Source organism: Microtus oregoni, unplaced genomic scaffold (assembly GCF_018167655.1).
Source record: "Microtus oregoni isolate MIOR12 unplaced genomic scaffold, Mior012 000032F_ref0000030, whole genome shotgun sequence".
Taxonomy (NCBI): domain Eukaryota; kingdom Metazoa; phylum Chordata; class Mammalia; order Rodentia; family Cricetidae; genus Microtus; species Microtus oregoni.
The window spans coordinates 27,314,686-27,337,046 of NW_024543091.1; the positions used below are offsets into that span (position 1 = coordinate 27,314,686).

At 37.2% G+C, this 22,361-nt stretch overlaps 1 protein-coding gene and 1 long non-coding RNA gene across 5 annotated transcripts in view; one reads left to right on the forward strand and one right to left on the reverse strand.

The window, feature by feature from the left end:
• The window catches only part of LOC121466000, a 113,237-nt gene that overhangs the window by 19,756 nt on the left and 71,120 nt on the right, over positions 1 to 22,361 (forward strand). The window lies entirely within an intron of this gene.
• Myo9a (myosin IXA) overlaps positions 1 to 22,361 on the reverse strand; it is a 199,273-nt gene that overhangs the window by 5,576 nt on the left and 171,336 nt on the right. For 3 of the 4 annotated variants that reach the window (XM_041679416.1, XM_041679417.1, XM_041679415.1), the window contains 9 exons: positions 20,964 to 21,025; positions 18,006 to 18,198; positions 16,397 to 16,525; positions 15,616 to 15,721; positions 14,334 to 14,465; positions 13,548 to 13,671; positions 11,797 to 11,850; positions 2,005 to 2,207; positions 266 to 387 (listed from right to left, as the gene is read on the reverse strand). In XM_041679416.1, the coding sequence (XP_041535350.1) occupies positions 266 to 387; positions 2,005 to 2,207; positions 11,797 to 11,850; positions 13,548 to 13,671; positions 14,334 to 14,465; positions 15,616 to 15,721; positions 16,397 to 16,525; positions 18,006 to 18,198; positions 20,964 to 21,025 (1,125 nt within the window). The remainder of the gene's footprint in view (positions 1 to 265; positions 388 to 2,004; positions 2,208 to 11,796; positions 11,851 to 13,547; positions 13,672 to 14,333; positions 14,466 to 15,615; positions 15,722 to 16,396; positions 16,526 to 18,005; positions 18,199 to 20,963; positions 21,026 to 22,361) is intronic. The other variant, XM_041679418.1, reaches the window with a different exon arrangement.

Below are 22,361 nucleotides of genomic sequence, written 5' to 3' on the forward strand. Positions count from 1 at the left end.
ATACTTTGCCTGCATGTACACCAAGTGCCTGGTATCCTCAGAGGCCAGAAAAGGGCATCAGATTTCCTGGGACTGGAGTTACAAGCTGTAACCACCATGTGGGTGCTGGGAATTGAACCCAGTTCCTCTGAACATGAGGGTTCCTAACCACTGAGCCACTCTTCCAGCCTAGCTTGAGAATTCTTATTCCTTCTTTACAAAGACATAATACAAATTATGTCTCTAGTATAACATATTCATTTATCAGCTCTCTCAAAAGTGGTACCTTCAGAATCCATGTTCAAATTTTCTGAGCTATCAGCAGTCCCAATAGAAGCCTCAGACTCAAGGGTTTCGTCATCAGAGGCACGAGGTTCCAATACGAGCATCTCAAAAGTTAGTTCTTCCCTATGAGATACAATCAACAAACCCATTAACATGATAGGGAGCAGAAAAAAGATGACAGAAAGACTTTATTAAAACAAAAGTTAAATGACAAAGACATTTCTTACTGTCCCACTAAGGTGATGAAGAGTATTTATTTATATGAAACCAAGAGATGGATGAAAGCACAAGATCACAGCAATGATGGAGCTAGGGGTGGGTGGGCTGATGTAGGTTGCTGTAACTGAGACGTTCTGAGACGAACTTTGTACTGAAAACTAGGAATTGAAGATTCTAAATTTATTCATGATATATCAGCAAAACCTGTTCTCTCTCTGGATCTCAGCTTCTTCATCCAGAAAACACAGCTTGTAGATCCCTAGTAATAAGCCAGCTCTGAACCTAATTCTTTCTCTTTAAATCAAGTCTTCTCTTGTCAGACCCTTCTTAGCCTTATTTCTACTTTAAAATTGCCTGAAATTCACAGATCATCTTTCTCTTTTTTTTAATTAAGAAAATTTACTTTTCATTTTCATACCAACCCCAGTTTTCCCTCCTTCCCCTTCTCCTGTCATCCTCTTCCCCCTTCCCATTCCCCATCCGCTCTTCAGAGGGTGTAAGGCCTTCCTTGAGAAATCAACAAGACACACAAACTACCCTTTTAAACACAACCTTGCCAGGAGCTCACTACTTTCATGTGCAGTCACAGGTTTGAGATGTATGCTTATCCTTCGCACTTTATCTTTCCTAACAATTTCCTATTTACCCCTCTATAATTCTATGTTCATCAGAGCTGAGGTAGGTCATCTTTTTAGCCCCGGGTTTGTAGCTAATGCCTCACTTTTTCCACAGCTGAACCCTAGCTGCTTTTCAGTTGCCCTAAATTCCAGAATCAATCCTGACATTAAAGCTTCTTGATTCTTCATGAATCAAGTTCTCAGACCTAAGAGGTAAGCTATAGGGACTCAAGGAAACCTTTAGAATTTCTGAGCAATCTATGTCAATCATAACTAGTACATAGTACCTTCAGGGAGAACCATGGTATGTTAATCCCTAAGGGGTAATGTCAACCCAGTCTTGACAGAGTGATGAAGGTAATAGAATTTCTTAACTTTCTCTTTGAAATCACAACAGGTTTCTCTCCCTAGTACCCCAGAACAGAGTACAGGTGCTGCCTTATTCTATCTAGTTGTTGGGCCCATGGTCATAGTGATTTTTAAATAATAACACTTGTTATTATTCCTTTATGTAACTCCAACTAATGCTTACACTTGGAGAGAACTTTGTCTTAGCCAAGGACTCTTGCTCTTCCTTTTGTGAAGCACATCTGGTTCTGCAGGTTGGTCCCTGACCTGTCAAGATATGATACCTCATCTTGGCTCTCCATTGTTCATGCCTTTGGAATATGGACTAAGAAAGCATACACTGTGGATGTTTACCCTCCTATTCCTACTGCATCAAGATTCCTATCTCATGAATTTCCACACTTACCCTGAGTATAGGTAATAAGAATCTGACAACTCCATGTCCTTTGGACCACCTGACATAGTGCTTGACACAGAAGATAATGAATAAGGAAAAAATAAAGGGGGGAAGGAATCACAAAAGACAACTGGTATCTCCTTTCCTCTGGACACTTACTTCTCTTTCTGTAAATTCTCAATTTGCTCAGTCAGCACTTTTTCCTCCTGCTGCATTGCTGCTTGCTGCTGTTCTGTGATGTCAGTCTCCATGGCCGTTTCACTAGTCATGGTCTCTTCAGGGACATCAGACATGGAAGGCAATCGGACTATTACAGGAGAGGATGGACTTGGATAGTTTCCACGATTTATACGCCCCTTTCCCTGCAGAGAAAATTCATTTTAGAAGGTAAACTAACTATGTCAGTTTTATGTGTTTATCACTTTGGATAACAAATGTCCTTCCATCACATCATGAGAATGATAGGTCTGAATAGGCATAGAATATTTAAATAAGATATCATAAATAAACAAATTAAGTTAAAAAGAATTCTATCAAGAACACTGAAACATGAACACACATTTCCAGCCCTGGGTGTTAAGAATTTTCATGTCTTCTTTTAATCTAAGCTGTGCACTAAATAGCTTCAAGCCAATTAAAACTTGAAACTAAGTTATGTTGTGACAGGTGCCACATTTCATTCACTCCAGAGCCATACCACACTAACATTGAAGGTACATGTTGTTTTCATCATTATAAGAAGTTCGGCAGCTTTAATCCTATAAAGACAATCTCTCTAGAAAGATAAAATGTTTTTTACATGTCCAGAAACTCATACTTAAAGATACTGGATAGCTAAGTGGCATAAAAAAGGCCCAGCATTTCCTAGTGATCTGCAGGTTCAGAAGAGATGGTGGAGTCTGAGCAGAACTGTGAACATCTAGAGTTGGCAGTTACAGTACAGTACGTTTACAAATCTTTATCAGAATAAACTTATTATTAATGAAGTAGCTACAGCTGTTTTGTTCAACAGTGGCAGAGATGGCTTAAAACTCTAATAAAATTACATACTCCATGGCCCTCCAGAGAAAATGCTTGCCAACTCCTGAAGCACAGAATAACAGTGTATGAGTTGTTGCCCCATAAGACTTCCAAGGTTTGCATTCTAGACAGAAGGGTAAACTGAAATTACCACAGTTCTTACAGGTGTAATAGCCTAGCTTCAAGTCATCTGAATAATCTATATATAAATTTGATACAAAAATTTTAAACTTCAAAGACTGGATGAAAATGATGAACCTGCTAGTGCCCAAGGATCTCACAAAAAATTAAAATTACTCTTTGTAGGTATTCATTGCTATCCCAGGCCTCAAAATACTTTCTACAAATCATTTTTCAAATCAAAAGTAGTCAGGAATAAGAGGAGATAAGACAATGCAAATGAAAACTAGTAAAATAAACAAACAGAAGACAAAAGCTCTCAAGGACTATCAGACAAACTTAAAAATAACCTGTTCAAACAGGTGGCAAAACATAACTGAATTAAGTAGAATGGAAGTTAGGTCATAAGAAAAATCCAGAATCAAGTCAGGAGAAATCAACACAAAAGGATAATTTTATAGAAGATGGTAAAAGAGAGAGAGAGAAAAAAAAAGATCCACCATATGTTTAATGTTTACTAGGTGGATATGAGGTGAAGAGATAATAGATATTGATACTAAGTCAATAGAACGTTAAAAAAATCAATTAACAATGTTACGTGACTGATTTAAATGACTGATTTGAAGTCCATATATGTCTTCAAGTGAGAACCAAAATGTCAAGGTATTTAGAAACATTACTAAAAACCAGAGTCAAGAAAATCTTAGAAGCAGTCAGAAAAAAAAAAAAAAAAGAAACCAAAAATTACTTGCAAACAAATAACAATAATTAGGTTCTATTAAATGAAGTATCAGTAGAATCACAGAGACAAAGCTGTCACCAGCAGGGTAATGGGGATTAAGTATGTGTGCATAGCAAATCATTAGAGAGCTAGCAAGCACATTCTTCCACAGAATTAAAACGGACTATGTCCCATTTATTTGTTTGCTTGTTTTCTTTGAGGCAGGGTCGTGGTTAGCCTGGAACTCATTATGTAGACCAGGCTGGTCTCAAACTTACAGAGATATACCTGCCCCTGCCTCCTCCATGCTCAGGGATTAAAGGCATGTGCCATGATGCCTTGCCTAAATTGTTTTTATACAAATTAGAAAAATATAACAAGTACATTTAAGGGAAGGGCATTCTAGGACAATTTTATATATAATCACAGGAACAAAAAATCTTGATGGTTTATAAACTGAAGTGGGCAATTTATCAATGATGGTTTAACATCAATAAAATTTACAATTCCCTAAGCCAGGCATGGAGCTTGAGCCTGTAAAACCAGTGCTCCTGAGGCTGAGGTGGAAGGTCACTGCAACTTCTAGACCAGTCTGTGCTACACTGTGAAACATCTCAAAAAGGTGTATTAAAAACCTAAAAGAGGGCTGGAAAGATGGCTGAGGTTAAGAGCACTGACTGTTCTTCCAAAGGTCCTGAGTTCAATTCCCAGCAACCACATGGTGGCAGACAACCATCTATAATGAGACCTGGTGCCCTCTTCTGGCATGCGAGCATACATGGAAGGAATGTTGTATACATAATAAATAAATAAACCTTAAAAATAAATAAATAAAAATAAATAAAAAGCTAAAAGTCTGGTCTACAGAATGAGTTCCAGGACAGCCAAGGCTACACAGAAAAAAACCTGTCTTGAACAACAAGAAGATAAAAACAAAATAAAACAACCCATAAAAGTCAACATTACACTACAGTAACAACCTAGAAAACCAGTAATCAAATGAATGTGCTAAGTCTCATAAAGAATAAAAATCTTATAGCAAACATCATGTTTAGTGATGGGAGAATATGTTAATAATGATCACTACTGCCAGGCAGTGGTGGCACATGCCTTTAATCCCAGCACTCAGGAGGGAGAGGCAGGCAGATCTCTGTGAGTTTAAGGGCAGCCTGGTCTACCAGAGCTAGCTCCAGGACAGGCTCCAAAGCTACAGAGACCCTATCTCAAAAAACAAAACAAAAAAAAGAATGATCATTACCACTGGTTCATTCAACACTATACTGAAGGTTCTAGTTCCTTTAGAAAAACAAAGAGGAAGTGTAAAGACTATCAAAGAACAGATAAAATGATCATTCAAAAATGATACAACTAGCAAAGGAATGCTCAGAACAATTATTAGGTGATTTCAGCAAAGTAAATTGGATATTTTATTTAACAAGCAACAAAAAGAAAATAAAAATCTTAATGTGTAACACTTTCAAATATAGTATCAACTTTAATAAATACAGTTAAAGATAAGTAAACTCTCAACATAAAATAATAAAACTTAAGATATACATGGAAAAATCTCTAAAAAGCAATTTACACATGTAGGGTCACCTCAAAAAAAAAATCTCAGGGGTTTTGTACAGGTGAGTTCATACTCTATATAAGTTACAAAAAGCCAAAACTGAAGAAGACAGAATGAGTTTTTAAGCCAGTTCATCAGAAAGCTAAAGTAAATGGGTCAGTGAGGTGACTCAGTAAGTAGAAGCACTTGCTACACAAAGTTGACAACTTGAGTTTGATTCCCCAAACCCACATTAAGAAGCCAGAAGCAATGGCTTGCATCGTAGAGTCCCAGCATTCCTATGATGAGGTAAGAGGCAGAGACAGAATTTTTGGGAATCTAGTCTGGAGTAAGCAGCATGACAGAAACAGGAAACCCTGTTTCAAAAACAAGGTACAAAGAGAGAACGGACTTCCCAAAGTCCATTTGGTACAAGAGAGAATGAACTTCCTTTGTCCTCCACACACGGGTAACATGCCCATTCCTCATCTACATGACACACTATACAAAAAAGCCAGATTAAGTAAAGTAGTAGTACCATCGATGATAGTCAAAATGAGGTTACTTAAAAACAAGAAATACAGAAAAAAACAATGAAGCTACAACAATGAGGACTCTAAGAGAGACTTACAAAGATCTAATCTACATGGGAAGTAGAAAAAGACAAGATCTCCTGAGTAAACTGGGAGCATGGGGACCTTGGGGGAAGGTTAATGGGGGAAAGGGAGAGATACGGAGGGGAACAGAGAAAAACGTAGAGCTCAATAAAAAAAAAATGAATCTTTGAGAAGATACTGATTACAACCTTAGTAAATAATAAAAATTCTTAAATATACCTTCAAAGTATTAATAAAACTAGATTACACTAAAATTAACCTTTGTCCATCAAGATAACTTATATTTTGAGTCAGCGACTTGTTATGAAAGTTAAGAATGTTATGAAAGCAAGACTGGGCTTCAACTGCTGATCATCCTACCTCTAACTCCTAAGTGCTGGGATTGCTTACGTGTGCAACCATGCCTGGCTTGAAAGACAACTTTATTTGTTGTTGAGACAGTGTTTCCCTGTGAAGATGTGGCTGTCCTGGACTCACTCTGAACCAGGCTGGCCTTGAACTCAAGAGATTCACCTGCCCCCAAGTGCTGAGATTAAAGGCACTTGTCACCACCAACAGCTCAAAAAGCCACTTTTAAGAGAGTTTAAAAAAAAAAAATCAAACCATAAAATGGAATGCTTGCAACAGAAATAACTGATCAAAGGATTACAGGCAGAATTCAGAAAGAATTAGAAAAAAGATAAGCAATCCAAGTATAGAAAAACAGAAAAGCATATTTAGCATGTTGAGAAAACAAGGTATATCTACAAGAAGGCTGAACCTACTTGTGCACATTAGAGTCACAGGACAGAACTCCAAATTCAAGAAGTGGCATGCAAATATTAATGGCTAAAAGTAAAGTAAGTGACAACAGAAGGGCTGGAAATTTGGCAAACCAGAGATTCCTGTACACTGCTAATTATCATCCAGCCATTTTGGAAAATGCTAAAAGATATATCCCATGACCCGGCAATTTTTTTCTTTTTTTGGATTTTTTGAGACAGGGTTTCTCTGTGGCTTTGGAGCCTGTCCTGGTACTAGCTCTTGTAGACCAGGCTGGCCTTGAACTCACAGAGTTCGGCCTGCCTCTGCCTCCGGAGTGCTGGGATTAAAGGCTAAAGGCGTGCGCCACCACCGCCCAGCACAATTTCATTCTTATGTATTACCCTAACAAAAATGTGTGTATGCTACATATTCCTCCAAACAAAACTCAACTGCCCATAAACAGGCCCATAAACTGTTCATAAAGAGTACACTGGATTAACTGTGGTATATACGTTCTAAAATAGGATACAGGAACAAGAGTGAGCTGAGTTACAACTAAGCACAGCATGGATAAGTCTTGTACATAAAAAGATGACTGAAATGTCAGATACAAAATCTTCCATAGTATATAACTTCACTAATATGCATCTCAAAAACAAAACAGCACTGTGCTCAAGGATACAAATTTTGGAGGCATACAACAAAGAGAACAGGAAATATTTGCTGCAGTCAGTCTTTAAATGCCTAGTCTGTTTTTAGGTACCCTGTTTTGATTTTGATCATCCTATATTGATGCTCTATTGTAGTTCTATTGCACTTAGGAGACTGAGGAAGGAGGACTGCAAGTTCAAAGCAAGCCTGATATATACGGTGGGGAGAAAAATCAGAAACAGAAGCTCTGACTAATAAACCTAGGTGAGAATGCTATAAGCCTAGCCTACAGTTGGTTTCCAAAACTAGCAACAACATGGATCCAAATGCTTTAATGAGAAGGATTCAGTTTACTTATTTTTTTTTCCTGAAGCATGCATGGGCAGCCCATATAAGGTGGTTTTGTTGAACTTAACCATATTGGGTTTCATGGTCTAAGTTGATGAGGATGACTGACCAGGTCTCTTCATCAAGAGGACACCAGATCTCATTACAGATGGTTGTGAACTAGCATGTGGTTGCTGGGAATTGAACTCAGGACCTTTGGAATAGCAAGCAGTGCTCTTAACTGCTGAGTCATCTAACTTTACTTTTTTTTTTTTAAGATTTAAGTCGGTAACAATGAAGAATAGAAAATACACTTTAGTGTTAAAATGATTATGGCCTATGAAAGAGTTTGCTATAAGGCTCATAATGAAAAAAGGATGTAGGAAGGAATAGCAAGACATAACAGATGGACACAAGCTCAATATTGTCAATCATTGTAAGCCTACATAGCTAAAGAATGATGATGAAATATGATTTTGACTATGTAGAAAGACACCTCCCTCATGGGGAGTTATATTTCCTGATGATTCAAAGAAAGTACATGTAACTGGGGTTTGTTTGTGGGTTGAATACATCAAGAGGAAGAACTGTGCAATATCCAGATAGAACTAGAAGCTAAATAGCTAGAAGCACATATCTTAGAATCCTAACAGACAATTTACCCCAAATACTAAAGGATCACTGTTGTCATTCATTGAGCCACAAAAACAGGAACTGAATTCTCAGACTATGTCTGAGGGATCTTCTTTCCTAGAAAAGAAAGGTTCTTTATCCAAGTTTTTTTCTAGAAGACTACCAGCCTTGCTTGGTGGTCTTGCATAAAGTCCACACTTTGTATGATATCGAGATAGGAGCTTTCTATGGTAGTAGGTATTGAGGCTGATTCAAAAGTTGTATCCCCAACACCTGTAACTATGGTTTATCCCATAATAAGAGTTACTAAATACTTTAAATATAGTCACTGTATGTTTGCATATGTCGTTACTTTCTGTGTAGTGCATAAGCCAGCCAGAGTATTGTAGTACAAGAGTCTCTCTCTCTCTCCTCTCCTTCTCTCCCCACTCTCTCTGTGTTGAGAAATTTAACCTAGGGCCTCAAGCATGATTGAGACAAGTACTCTACCACCAAGCTATATCCCCAGCCTTGGGTATGGTGGCTCTGAATATAGTTCACAGGTTCCCATTAGGGATATTGAGGCATTCCCAAAAAAATGTACAATCTGAACATTGCTTTTATAATAGTGCTAAGATGCTATTTGCTCTTTCCATTTACTGACATTTACTCTAATTAGATAAAACCAACAGTGGGTAAAAACACACGGTTGACACCTCCACATGACTAAGGCAATGGTATAAAACTGTACTACTGGTCTTCATATTCTTTAATACCATGTATTCACAGCTAAAAAATAGTTTCAGATGCCATCAGTTAAATCATATAATTATCAACCATTAACGGTTAAATTCATTTTCTATTTATGTATGATAAAATGACAGGCACACAAAAAGCACTTCTCCCTGCAATATGCTGAGGGTTGTCCTAGTAAACAGTATTTGTACAACTACCTACTAGCAAGGTTTATGTTGGGGTTTAAGCCCCACTAAACCTCTCAGAAGGGTCACTATAGCAGGTGAAAACCTGACTAATAAGGTCTGAGTGTAAACAAAATAAATTAGCTCACATAAGTCTTTTTAAATCATGTCCCATTTATTCTTTTTTTAAAAAATATTTATTTATTACGTATACAATATTCTGTCTGTGTGTATGACAGCAGGCCAGAAGAGGGCACCAGACCCCATTACAGATGGTTGTGAGCCACCATGTGGTTGCTGGGAATTGAACTCAGGACCTTTGGAAGAGCAGGCAATGCTCTATGCTCTCTCTAATGCCCTCTTGATGTTCCCCTTCCGATGTTTCTCCTCAATGTTCCTCTTTTGATGTTCTTTGCTGTCCTTCCCATCCCACAAGGTTTCCAGTTTATATGCCCACACACACATCATAAACAATTTTTTGGGAAATAACAATGATGCCAAGCATGCATTTCTTAGGATTAACAGGATGGAAAAAAAGACAGGTTTTTTTCCTTTATATTTTAGGGGTAAAGATACAGTTTCCTAGACTAAGACCTTGTGTCAAGTGAAAGGTAAAGGTAAGTACAGAATACTAATAGCTTGCTAGGGCAGAGCAACTCAGGTTCTCCACCTGAGTTGGCTGTTAGAGAATTCAGGGTCACCCAGACCTGATTATCAGTAAAAGCAGACATACTATCTCTCCTGCTCAGGGCTCCTTTCATGTCAATAAGTCCTGTCAATATGGACTAGATTTATGTAGATTTGACTATGAGAACAAAGGTTTGGCTGAGTGAATGCTTTCATACCAGTGCCCCATTACAATGTGGGGTAATGGGAAAAGGTCATCCAGTTGCCAGTACAGGGGGAAGTTATCACAATGAATGATTTATACACTGCTGGGATATTTTCGGATGAATCCCATTATAAAAGGGAGAAGAGCCAGAATTGACAGTGACTATCCAAAAGACAAGTGTTCCCGAAGCTCTGCAAATCAGGTTCTCCATCAGATCATACTTGTGGATCTGTCTATAGATCTGTCATGTGTACTTTTACTGTACAATGCTTGTGACTCACAGCAACCTGCTTAGCAAGCTGAATGACTTAGCTGCTTTTATCTTCAAATACTGGGCTAACTGACAAAGAATGACTATTCACACGGGAGTAAATTGTACAGACTTTGACCCTATTAGAAAGGAACCTATTATTTTCAAAGTCACAATTTTTGTCATTGATAACACTTTAAGCTTTCTAAGCAAACAGGAGAATTTTGGAAAACTTGTAACTGTCCTGAAAGTTTGACAGCTTCTAACACCATGTCAATGCCATCACTAAGAATTTAGGCAGAAGATGAAGTCCCATCTTAAACCAGCAGTTCTCAACCTGTGAGTCACTACCTTGACAAACTTCTATCTCCAAAAATATTTACATTATGATTTATAACAGTAGCAAAATTACAGTTATGAAGTAGCAACAAAAATAATTTTATGGCTGGGGGGGGGTCACCACAACATGAGGAATGGTATTAAAGGGCCAAAGCATTAGGAAGGTTGAGGATCACTGACTTAAATGATAGTGGCAATATAAACAGAGATGACAAGTCTCCTCTGACTGTTAGGAGAGTAAATCTGGAGCTCCCACTCATCTTTAGTTAGACTACTGTCAGAACAGAGCAGAACTGCCACACAACACTACAACAGTATGCAGAATTCTGTTTACTCAAATTCTTCCTCCAGATAAAGGCTGAGTCTGCCCTGCAAAGGAAGTTTACCCTACAACTCCCCAGATAAAGGTATAGTCTGTAAAGAAGTGAGAAGAATACAGGATACCAAATCTATGACTGAAATTTTAATATAAAAAATGCATGTGAAAGAAAGTAATAGTGACATGCTATTAGGGCTATATTCTGAGGAAAAGAGAAGCTTGATATAGTAGAATTGACTGTTTCTACAGTTTCTCATTAATCGTGAATGATACCTGTACTTACAGATCAATAAGATAATGCTTCCCGGTAAAATGGGTATACAGAGATGGGTATTTTGGAATTAGTTTCCACACAGCTTGGTATTTTAGTTTTCTACCCTTCCATTTCTCCTTTGCATAAACAGTGTTAATAAAGAGAGGCAGCAACAACATAATCTTGTCTGGCAAACACTTAAGTAGGTAAGAGCTGTATTTCTACATCTTGGAAGATACCATTAGAGTCACAGTTATGAACAGATACATAAGCATTACTCATGATAGATACTAAAAATCATACAGGTATTTCAAATAATAAAGTGAATTTGCTAGGAATATAGCTCATACAGCAGAACGAATCTGAAAACCTCAGTTATCTTCAACCCCCATGTTTTAAAGATTTAACCACAACAGAAACTCTAAAGGACTATCTGACAAGGAAAAACAGTATATTTCAAATGAACACTGTTCACCTGCATACGCAGATAAAGTGAAGGACATAAAGAAAGTGATTAAGAAAAAGGCATGTGAAGGCTGATCAATAAGTGGGCCCTGAACTGGGTTTGAACATGTAAGGCAGACAGGCACGAATGACTGACAGAGCAGAACATTTCCTGGATGAGTGAGACACGATGATGTGAAGTGACTAAGACACATTGCAATATTAATACATACCGAGACTGAACTGCGGGTAATGCTCATAAATCTAACTGCAATTAGTACAGGTTTCTGGATTAGGAAGGACATGAAAAGGAAAGCAGAAGGTTAGAATGTACATGTCATTGCCCCATTAAAAGAGAAGGCTAAACCTTTCAGTGGAATGATATATCCATTCTCTGCAGTACTGGGGAGGTGGGATGCACAACTTTTCCACTTGCTTTGAAATACAGTTTTGTAGTAACGAAGCTCTTTCCTTCCTTCTTAAGTCTAATAATTTAGAAGTCTGAATACTGAGCTAAAATTATTAATATGAAAAGGTTTTTCTGTTTGCAGTGCCAAGGATCAACTTTGTCTTAAAGACAAGCATCAACTCATTTAAAGCCTTAGGCCAAAATTTTGATTTTAGATAGGATTTCTATTTGTAATGTCTTGTGGGGAGATTTAGGTCATATCCTATGATGACTGTGCTAGCTAGTTTTATGTCAACTTGATACAAGCTAGAATTATTTTCAAAGACAGAACCTCTGTTGAGAAAAATACCTTCATTAGACTGGTCTGTGGGCAAGCCTGTGTGTGATACATTTTCTGGATTGAAGATTATATGGGAGTAGGGTCAAGCTCACTGTGGCCAGTAGCACTCCTGTACAGGCAGTCCTGGGTAATATATATAAGCAAGCAAGCTGAGCAAGCCACAAGGAGCTAGCCTGTAAGCAGCCCTCTTCCATAGTCTCTCCCTTCAGGCTTCTCACCTAATGAATGATGGACTACAAACTCTAAAATAACACCTCCCTCTCTAAGCTGCTTATGGTCACAGTGTTTTATCATAGTAATGGGAATCCTAAGACAAGCTTCATTTAATGTCTGGAATTCTTCTAACCCTACCCTCTGTTGAACATTTGTTCTGTGCAAGGAAGCTGAAATAGGAAGGAAGAAGCAGAGTTATTTCAACGCCAATCTAAATACAAACTATAATGACATGGAAGAAGCATTGTGGAAGCTCTAGAAAAATATGAAAATCAGGAAGCTGCTGTTTTAAGAGATTTGCTGAGAATCTGAAATAAGTGCCTGCTGCTACAATGTTTACAACTGAAAGGAGGAATAATAAGTAGGCAAAAGTTAAACTTTAAGGCATCAGTTGTTTTATCAGAACATCAGATCCTACTGTTTTAGTTAATGGTAACTGGAGTTATTATAATACATAATTGCTGGTCACTGGTTAAAACAGAAGACACTAAATACAAAAGAAAGCAAATGAAAGAAATAAATTTTATTAGCACATCTCAAAACTCAACAACAAATCCCTAAATAAATCTTTATCTGATCATAGAAGACTCATAAATAGAATTCTGCTTCCGTAGGAATCAAGCACGTTAGTTAGTTCATATTCAATTCTAAATGACTAAGTTTTCTACGGTCAGGAATCTTGGAAGGACCACCAAAAATTTTATGGCTGAGATTAGGAAAAGATAGTGGAAGAATGTAGAGAAAGCTAGGGTAAAGTTAAGTGTTTATAGCATGAACAGATAAAGTAAGCAGGAAGATAATAAGCCACCAACTTTTTATCCAAAATATTTAAAATATTTTGCAGATTTTATTACATATATTCTGTACATTATAGCTAAAATAACTTAAAGATCATCAGATATTCCTAGCACCAGTGTTTCCTCTGAAAAGTTCCTTCTGTGCATAATTCATGTTACAAACACTTACTCAAAAAAACATAGAAAACCCCTTCCCAAAACATGGGTCCATGTTTTGCATCTTACCATTGATCTACGAATCAGTGATAGTCTGGTCTTTGCTTTATTTTCAGCAAATTCCAGGCTACTTATATCTTTGAGACGAGCCTTATATTTATTCATTTGTTCTACAACAATCAGCTCCACACAGCTGAAACAGGAAGAAAGAAAGAAAAAAAAAAAACGATTACAAGCAGAAGTAAATCAAATGAAGTGTGGTATCCCTAGACTACTTTTAACTGACTGTCCTAGACAGCTGAAGGATAAAGGAAGCATCCTTTATTTTATGAGCTCAGAGAAAAGAAGATTCAGAATGGTGGTTGATAATTGTCTGCATTTTAGAAACCAACTGAAAATAGTTACAAATTCTAATGCCCAGGCTATAATCCCAGATTAATTAATAAATCAGACAACTCTGGGGATGGGACTCAAGCCCTTGAATTTTTCCAAAAGTTCCCACTGCAGTCAGAGAGAGAGAGAGGGAGAGAAGGAGGGAGGGAGGGAGATGGGGGGTGGGGGGTTAAGAAAAAAAGGTCAGGGTGAAATGTAGGAATACTGAAGAATTATAACCAGAGAGATTCAGAGTCGTAAGATCATGATTAGACTACATGCTTTATTACAAGGAGATATAAACTACAAATAACTTGACATTTAAAAACTGTAAGTAATCCTAAATTGAAGCAAGCCTTAGAATACCCAAGAATCTGCTTTACAGGCACTGGAACTTATGAAATCATTCACTGTGTTTGATATTTGGATAAAAAAAAACTACACCAACTAAAATCCTGTAGAGGTGAATGTGGCTGGCCTTACGTGGTAGTCTTACTGATATCTTGTACACTTTGTAGTGGGTCAGTAGTGTCAGGGCAACGGAGAATGCAAGGTGCAAACACAATGGCCAGAGCATTAGCAGACATTCGGTTAGTGTCTTCCTGTAGCGCAATCCTAAGGAATAAAGCAAAACCAACACCAGTGAAAAGGTGATAAAAATAATAGTGGGAAAATATGGAAAAGAATACAGTATGCCATCAACCCCATAGTTCAGTGTGGATACACATCTAAATTTAAGGAAGACATTCTAGACTTCCCCAAAGTTATCCCTTTACCTGAAGAATGGACTTTACTACTCTCTGAAACAGTCTGGTTCATAGGTCAACATTACAGCATATCAAGTGACCTGCTGCTTAAGTCCAACATCATAAACATTTCTGCAGAATGCAGAGTTGAAGTTGTGGTGTTTTTTAATTTTAAAAATAGGATTTATTTTTATTTTATGTGCATTGGTGTTTTGCCTCATGTATGTCTGTGTGACAGTGTCAGATACCCTGGAATTGGAGTTACAGATAGTTGTGAGCTGTTGTATGGGTCCTGGAAATTGAACCCAGGCTCCCTGGAGGAGCAGCCAATGCTCTTAACCTCTGAGACATCTCTTGAAAACCTAGAAGTTTTAACACATTCCCAAACATCTCACACATCTGACCAGAGAGAGGGTTATACTCCCAACCCCTTCTAATATTTACATACAGAGAAAAAGACCTACTCCTGAATCCTCTAGTCAGTTAATTCCTGAGTATAATCTGAACCAACTCCCAGAAAGCTGATGTTCACTCTTTTCTAGTTCAGGTGTCAAAATGGCTGAGTTACTTGGTGCTACCATGAGGTGGGACCAACAATCACTCGACTTAGCAAATTTCTGCTTGAAAAAGCCCTAACCCCATATTTTAGGTACAAAAGGTAGAAAGGCAGAAAGGAGTAGGGGGGGGTGTTGTTTTATAAACATTACAAGGACCAAACTGAGGGCTTTGTGCACACTAAAGGAGCATTCTACTTCTGAACTACATTCCCAGGAGAGGCACTGACTTTATACACTCAAGTTCTTCAACTGAATGGAATCCTGACCTCCTCCCCTGAAAAAAAGCCAGGCACAGTGGTGTATAATCCCAGCACTTGTAAGGCAGAGGCAGGAAGATCTCTGAGTTCAAAGCCACCCTGATCTACATAGTGAGTCCCAATATAGCCAAAGATACATAATGAGTCCCTGTCTTGGGAGGGGAAAAAAAAGGAAAGAAAAATCCTAAAGAAACTGTTAAGTTACCTAACTAGATGAAAGATGAGGCGTTCCAGTGTATTGAGATGAGTTCGGGAGAGCTGATCAATTACAGAGTACACTCCACGGATTGTCTCCTTTCTCTCCTGAAGGCCTAAAAATTGGTAAGAATAGCAAGTTACACTGAATATTCCTGTTACATGCTTTATCTTCTTCCTGGATGGATCCGCTACAGCAGAGAATGATGGTTTCAGCTTGAGGAAGCAGAAATAGCTCTCAGATACTTGGCTCCCTGTATTTGAATTCCCAGAGTTAAGTTTGCCCTCCAGCAGCCCTTGATGACAGCAAGCAGTCTAGTATTTCAGCCATTATGTGACAGACTGGGTTCTCATTAAAATGAACTATTCTATGTCCTCGGGCTCTAAATACCTCTGGGCAGACCTTTACAAATATACAACACATTTAAAGCACAGAGCCCATCTGGAATAAAACAGCTAGCTTCAGACACAGTTCCTGCTTAGATTCACAACAGAATGTTAGCCCACCCTAAAATCTCCTACTTGCTACTTTACTGTTTTTATAACCCATATCTTTCAGTTACTTTTTGAGAAGCAACAAAGTGGCTTACTCAGAAACTTTTAGAAAATCTACAAAAGAAACAACTGTTGAATAGGTAACAGTGCACTGGCAGTTTTGTACTCTGCCACAAGCTTAATTTAGGACCCTTAAGGGCTACACTCCTATAGAAGGACTTAATAATGAATACAACAGAAGGGGTTGCTTTATCAAGTCTAGGCCTGTCCTTTAAACCCTTGAAGCTTGTGCTTACCCATAGCTCGAAGAAATTCCTCATAGAGTTCAAAGGTCATGAGTGGATTGGGCAAATCTCGAAGCCATTGTTTGAATACGCTTGCAATAACATGTATGTTATAGTCATCTAGGTTTACACTTTCAGCATCTATTAGAGACAATGAATAGATAACAAAGCATGCAAAAAGATTCAAACAGTTCAAAGTAAATATACTAAAAGAAGGCTTCATGTTTCCTAACTAAACTAATGTATATCTCCCACACTCTAATTCTATGCTTGGAATTGTCACTTCTGACTGTGAAGGAATAATGCTTGTACCTGTTGTGAACACAAATGTAAAAGATTATGTTTTGATGGAAGAAGAATCAATTATAGAAGTTTCTAGGGGCTTACTTTCGATTTTTTGTACTTGTCTTGGAGTGGCCCACATGCCTCATTCTTGAGCACCCATGCTTCACAAGTCTAAGGGGAAAGCCCTAAAAGACATTTTCTAAAAGCAAGGCTGACATTCTTAAGACGGCAAGGAAATGCTTCCTCCTATTTTGCTCAAGGTTACTGATTAGACTATTAGAATACAGAATGAATGACTGACATTTGTTCTGTTGCACAGGTCAAGAGCCAAACCTAACAAATGCCCATAAACTAGAGTAGATCAAGTTCTGACAGTCAGAATTTACTACCTGAGTTTTATCAGGCATTTCCGGTTGTTTTCTTACTAATTTATTTCTTACTGATTAGTTCCAAAAAAAAAAAAAAAAAAACCAAACCAAAAAAAAAAAAACCCACTATGGTTCTTAGTCACATAAACGCAACCTTTGGTTCAAAAATGACAAAAAGTGTTAACTTGAGAATTAAACCAAAGACAAGCCCTTCCATATACTCTAGGATTAAGCTTTACACTAATAAGTGCTCAACTCACTAGCAGTTTAAATAAAGTCCTCAATACAAATAGGAATAGGAAAATCTACTGCAAACAATAGCACGACAAGATCTCCTGAGTAAATTGGGAGTGTGGGTGTTATGGGAGTGGGTAGAAGGGGAGGGGGACGAAGGGAGGGAGTGGAAAAAAATGTTTAACTCAATTAAAAACAGTAAAAAAAAAATACCACCTGTAGTGAAGACTAATAGGCAGTACTTTAAATTACAGATCCAGAAAACACTGGATTAAATTCTGACATGGTCACTCGTTGGCAATAAGTAGTTAAGATAAACAGTTAAGATAAGCTGCTCTATCAGCCTGGTCCCTTATCTATAAATGAAGATAAATGACATCTGTAAATTCACAAGACTGTTTCTAAAAATCTTTGTTGCCTTGAGTCAACATTTCACTAATTTCTCTGAACCTACATTTCCTCTTTATAAATTAAGAATGTCAAGATCTAATTAGTGTGTCATATAGAGTGAGATCTTTTTCAAGTACCTAACAATACCTTGTACAATTATTTACTGTCAACACATGCTTGATGAATTAACTGAATACAGTCAAAGATTCAAAAAAAAAAAAAAACCAAACAAGTACCACAGAAAAGGTTCTGGCCCTACATTTAGAGAAGCAATATGTAATAAAAACTTGAAACAACTTTAAAAAAGTATTATTACATCTTAATTGGGAAGCACACTATCTTACCTGTATCTAGACCTTGTCGAAGTTCCTTGATTTTATTAGTTGAACCAGACTTTCGGTAAATACCTTCGGTATAAAGCCCATGCATTTCAATGTAGTTTATGAGCTTCTCAACCACTAAAGGAACAGCTCGGTCTTCACTAGTCAATCGAGACAGTTCAACCCCAAATTGCCGAGATGAAAGCTCTGGATCATACTAAATGGAAGATAAATTTTGTTTCTACATGCATTCAAACACTACAGAACATGGTTAGTCAATCTTTAGGAAATTACTTTTTATTTTCCTAGTGTTATGCAAATAACCTCTGCAGTTTGGAGGAAAGGGAATTATGATTTAAAAAATATAAATTGATGAGATACTACTTTCAGTCATCTCCACTGGGAATCCATAAAAGAAAACAAAGACTAGAGGTAGTAGCAATGGGCTGCTACTTCTTCCCATCAAAAATCAATTCCAAGCTAGGCAGTGGTGGCGCACACCTCTAATCCCAGCACTCAGGAAGCAGAAGCAGGCGGATCTCTGTGAGTTCGAGGTCAGCCTGGTCTACAAGAATTGGTTCCACAAAAGCTAGGTAGGGCTACCCTATCTCGGGGAGAAAAAAAAATCAATTCCAGCAAAAGATGAGGTTAGTTGTGGGAGAAGGGGGTTCAATTTTGTATGCAAAAACTAAACAACCATAACAACAACAACCAAAAAAAAAAAAAACCCTTAAAACATTTGCCATGTACTTTGGGAAATCCACAGAATTTTTTAAAAAATTGTTAATAATTTCTAAAACACTATGCTATTTCAAGGACTTGGGAAGGAGAGGCAGGAGAATCAGAAGTTCCAAGTCATCCTAGGCTACACAGAGAGTTCCAGGCCAGTCTGAGCTACATGAGACCCTGTCTCACACAAACCAAACCCAGAACAAAACCAACCAAAATAAACAACAACAAAAAATAGCAACGAAGGATCTCAAAAAGATCCGATGCTTCACACTGATGTTGAGCAGGTGGTACCTGAGAAACCAAGAGAGGACTAGGAAATGTGGAGTCACAGAATCTGTGATGTTACACCGTCTGGTATGGCGAAACTAAAAATGAACAAAAAGCTAGGCAGAGGCTATAAAGTGCATTTGGACTTTATTCTGACAGCTAAGAGACAGTACTGGAGAATTTCAAAGAGCCAAGAATTAGTTTTCTCTTATTGTGCATGCATACATTTTACATGTAAGCACTTAATTCTCAGAGAATCAATTCCATATTTTATTTGAAGAATGTTAAGTCAGTAATAAAATAACACTTCTAATACTATTTCAAGATCTGATGCAAAATATTTAGAAAGTTTAAGGGATGCATATTAAATGTTAGTATTGTCACCATATCAACTTAACTAAACATCTACTAAGTTGCTAAGTATATATGGCTTGGAACCACCTAGTATAGAGTATATGATAATTAGAAAAAAAATGAAATAATCTCCATGCAATGATTTAAGCAAATAAATAAACATTAACAAAAAGTTTTACTATTAATATGATGCATGCATAATACACTTATCATCTTTTAAAATGTTAAGGCTCTCCCTTCAGTATCAAAGTTAATAGTTAAAAATTGTGAAATAAAACTAGATATTTAAACATTCATTAAAGCTTAAAGCTATATATTTGATACTTAAGTAACTATTGGAATCTATTTTATTGACTATTTATTAAGTAGTCTAATTCTTTGTGTCTAGTATATTTGCAAAAAATATAATGTGCTGAGTGATGCTCTTTCTTTGGAGAGGTTCTTCCTCTCTTGTAGGTGCTCAGAATAAGGAAATAGCACCATAATCTAATTAAGAACCACCTTAAAGCTAATTGGTAAATTTTGTTAATCTCAGTCATCAATGATTCACCCCCATTCCTAGGGTGTATTTCTTGGCATAGCTCTCACTGAGAGTCTGGGGAACTACTTTCTCTTTGAATAGTCCTAAAAATTCTCTTTGCCCTCCTTAGCAGTGTGAAACTCTGAAAAATCTTATCCTAATTTGATTCTTTGCCATTGAGGCTAAATAGCTTTTCAGTTAAAAACCATATCCTGAAACAAAATATTTCTAAATTTTAGTCTTATTTCTCTAATGAACAAATTACAGTGATTCAAATCTTGACAGTATGGAACTACCCTACCCCTACTGCTAAAACCTCAACAACCTTCTCTGACTTTAGTATGTAAGATCGCTAGACAGAATACTGTTTGGTTGTTGTTTTCTTGTTTACATCTTGGTTACGTTTCTATTGTTGTGATAAAACACTAAGATGAAAGCAACTTAGGAGAAAAGGGTTTATTTTGTTTACATTTCCACATCATAGTCCAAGGAAGTCTGGGCAAAAACTCAAGGCGGGAAGTGAAGAAGTGATGAAGGAACACTGCTAACTGGCTTATCCCTCTCATGGCTTGCTCAGTTTGCTTTCTTACAAAACTTAGGATACCACCTTTAATACCAGCACTCGGGAGGCAGAGGAAGACAGATCTCTGAGTTCGAGGCCAACCTGGTCTACAAGAGCTAGTTCCAGGACAGGCTCCAAAGCTACAGAGAAACCCTGTCTCGAAAAACCAAAACAAGGGGCTGGAGAGATGGCTCAGTGGTTATGAGCATTGCCTGCTCTTCCAAAGGTCCTGAGTTCAATTCCCAGCAACCACATGGTGGCTCACAACCATCTGTAATGAGGTCTGGTGCCCGCTTCTGGCCTTCAGGCATACACGCAGAAAGAATATTGTATACATAATAAATAAATAAACAAACAAACAAATGAATGAATGAATGAATGAAAAAAAAACAAAACAAACAAAAAAAACCCATACTTTGTAATGTGATCTGGGGTCATGAAGTTTGAAAACCACTGTATTATAAACCCAAAGAAGCTCTAACTTCTTTCCATGTGACCAAAAACCTTGCAGATCCACTGTGTAGTCCTGAGGGTGGGACTATCTTACCTTCTTGGAGCACTTGGCTGTGGTTTTCAGACAGCACTTCTTATGGCAAGCATACTTACACACTGGAAAACAGGTTAAGGATGTAGCAATTTTAGTCTGCAAATCAATAGCAAGAACTTACCAAGTTCACAATTTATTTGAATACAGTTTGTTTCTTTGAAGGTGAATCTGCTCTAAGGTCATGAATACATCTTGTTTGAGATAACCTCTGTTAATGGACATGCAGTTGAAAACACCTAACATTTTCAGTCAGTGTCAATGAACAATTTCTTTAGAAATTGTTTCAATAGAACAATGAGCTTTCTACTTTTTCTAGGGTGCCAGTCCTACTGTATTTATATCCCCCACTCCCACAACTCCAACGGATTATTTATCTATCTTTATAGTTTGATTCACAAGGTAGTGCTCCAAAGCCTGTTGAAACTCCAGAAATACCAATTAATAATCTTGATTACGCTCAAAGGCATTATTATCAAAAATGCTTACTGAAATGAAATTGGCAGTATATTTTAAAAAATAGGAAAGAACTTATTTATCATTCCTAAAGTACCAGAATAGAGCTCTAAAGAATAATATAAGCAGAGTATTAGCTACGGTAGGAAACATAAGATTTAAAAAAAAAAGTTCAGAGCAAAAATAATATCTAGGCTTGGGAGGCAAAAGTAAGATCTTTGTGAGTTTGAGGCCAGCCATAGCTACATAGATAAACACTCAAAGACAAAAAACACCAAACAAAAAACAATTTCTTGAAATGGCTTGATAACAATGTAGCCAGACAGCTAGCTAAGTAGGAGACACTTGATGGGGGGATGTTGAGAACAAGGTGACTTCTGTCATTCTGCTTATACCAGTTCAACTTCTTGCAAACTAACAAAAATATTCTCTCTTAAACTTCTAATTTTTTATGTTTTCAAAACTAAAATCAAGTAGAAGAGGCCATGGTATTATACTGGTGAAACCGAGACAGTCATAAAAACCATTAATCCTATTTAAAAAATTAATCTAAATCCACTTTGGCCATAAAAAAGCAAATTCTCCAAATCAGCAGGTCTCAACCTGTGGGTCTCAAACCATTTGTGGATAACATATCAGATATTCTGCATATCAAATATTTACAGTACAATCCCTAACAGCAGCAAAATTACAGTTAGGAAGAAGCAACGAAATAATTTTATGGTTTGTGGTCACAACATGAGGAACTGTCACAATATTAGGAAAATTGAGAACTACTGCTTAGTTTAAAGTCAAAGTGTTTGAATCAAGTACATTTCAGATTACTTCCTACTATCTCATTATAATTCTTAAGATAACTGATAATAAAATGAAAGTTCTTGCTTTATTCAAGTTTGAATCTGAAAGTCCCATAGGATCATTATTAAAAAATTTATTCCCCATCTA